Below are 1886 nucleotides of genomic sequence, written 5' to 3'. Positions count from 1 at the left end.
TACACTTTGACCGATAAATTCTATGTTGTGGCTCTTGGGGAGATTGACATAGTTCTTGGTATCCAATGGCTTCAGTCACTAGGTAGATATGTTCAAGATATTTCAGGCGGATGGAGTTGGAGTTCATAGTGGATGGCAAGAAGGTTGTGCTAAAGGCTCTCTCTGATGGCGGAGCTATTGTACTTTCAACACACAGGATGGAGTCTATTTTCAGGCATGGGTATGTTGCTTGGGTGACACAGTGTTTCATCTCGTCCAAGTCACCTTCTTTAGATGATAGACCAGCAGTGCATGGGGATGTTCAGATGATATTAGACAGACACAACACAATGTTTGGAGACCTTCCTAAAGGTAGACCTCCTGATCGTGGGTTTGAGCATGTGATAGAGTTAGAGGAGGGCACCAAGCCTGTGATTACAGTCCCTTATCGTCATTCGGGAATTACTGGACATGGGGTTCATCAAGTCTAGCTCTAGCCCCTTTGCTTCTTATGTGGTGTTGGTGAAGAAGAAGGATGGCAACATGCACATGTGCATTTATTATCATGCACTCAATAAGAAAACAATTAAGAATAGGTATCTGATCTCGTGCATAGATGAGTTACTAGATGAGCTCTATGGGGCAGTGTATTTTTCAAAGATTGATCTTTGATTAGGATACCATCAAATCCATATTTGTGAGGAGGAAATCCATAAGACTGCATTTAGATACCACTATGGACATTATGATTTTTTTAGTGATGACATTCAATCTCACTAACGCACCTGCTACGTTTCAGTCATGCATGAATCATGTATTAAATAAGTAGTTGCATATTATTTGATGACATCCTGATATACAATAGAACCTAGGAAGAGCACATGAGACATTTGGATGAGGTTCTTGGTATTATGGAGGCTCAGTCCTTGTTTGCCAAAATGTCCAAACGTGAATTTGGACTTACAAAGATATTATACTTGGGTCACGTGATTGGTGCAGATGGAGTGAAGGTTCACCAGGAAAAGATACTAGCAGTGCTAGATTGGCCGCCATCTAGGAATGTTTCAGAGTTGCAGGGTTTCCTTAGATTATGTGCATACTACAAGAGGTTTGTGAAAGGGTATTCACAACTAGCAACCCCTCTAACAGATCTTACACGAAAGGGTGCTTTTTGTTGTACAGATGAGGCTTAGAGTGTATTTGACAGGCTTAAGCAAGTTATGAGCACATGTCCCATCCTAGCTCTTCCAGATTTCTCTCAGCCCTTTGTCCTAGAGTGTGATGCTTGAGGAGAAGTTATAGTGGTAGTACTTATGTAGAACCACCATCCCATTGCATACGAGAGCAGGAAATTTAGGGGCAATGAGAGATTATACTCCATGTATGATAAGGAGATTCTCGCCATCATGCATGCTTTGGTTAAGTTTCGACAATATTTAGTGGGTGGGAAGTATGCCGTGAGAACCGACCACAATAGTTTGAAATACTTCCTGGAACAAAGAGAACTCAATTAGCATCGACAGAAATGGGTCAGCAAGATTCAGGCATATGATTTCAACATTGAGTTTGTCAAAGGGAAGAAAAATGTTGTTGCCGATGCACTTTCCAGGAGACCTTCAGTTGTTGCCCTTTGTTCCATAAGTGAGATTTCAGCTGATTGGAAGTCTCAACTTTCAATTGAGTATTCCAAAAATTAGTTTGCATGTGAGATTATAGATGGGTAGGTTTAGGATGACAGGTATATGGTGATGGATGATGTGATATACTATAAGAATAGAATCTACTTACTTCCTGGATCAAAGTTGAAAGAAAAGATTCTACGTGCCATTCATGATACTCCACTAGCAGGACATCCTGAGTACTTCAAAACTTACAAGCAGGTTTGCGAGAGATTTTCATGGAAAGGA

At 40.8% G+C, this 1886-nt stretch overlaps 1 protein-coding gene across 1 annotated transcript; it reads left to right on the top strand.

Moving 5' to 3' along the window:
* Positions 1-860: 860 nt before the first annotated feature.
* Positions 861-1172, top strand: LOC131044624 (uncharacterized mitochondrial protein AtMg00860-like). Its single transcript, XM_057977981.1, has one exon. The coding sequence runs from the start codon at positions 861-863 to the stop codon at positions 1170-1172; it is 312 nt and encodes a 103-aa protein (XP_057833964.1).
* The last annotated feature ends 714 nt before the right edge of the window (positions 1173-1886 follow it).

Source organism: Cryptomeria japonica, chromosome 1 (genome assembly GCF_030272615.1).
Source record: "Cryptomeria japonica chromosome 1, Sugi_1.0, whole genome shotgun sequence".
In the NCBI taxonomy this organism is placed as follows: Eukaryota; Viridiplantae; Streptophyta; class Pinopsida; order Cupressales; family Cupressaceae; genus Cryptomeria; species Cryptomeria japonica.
The sequence above is the reverse complement of the archived record's forward strand: the minus strand, read 5'-3'. Positions and strand labels throughout refer to the sequence as shown.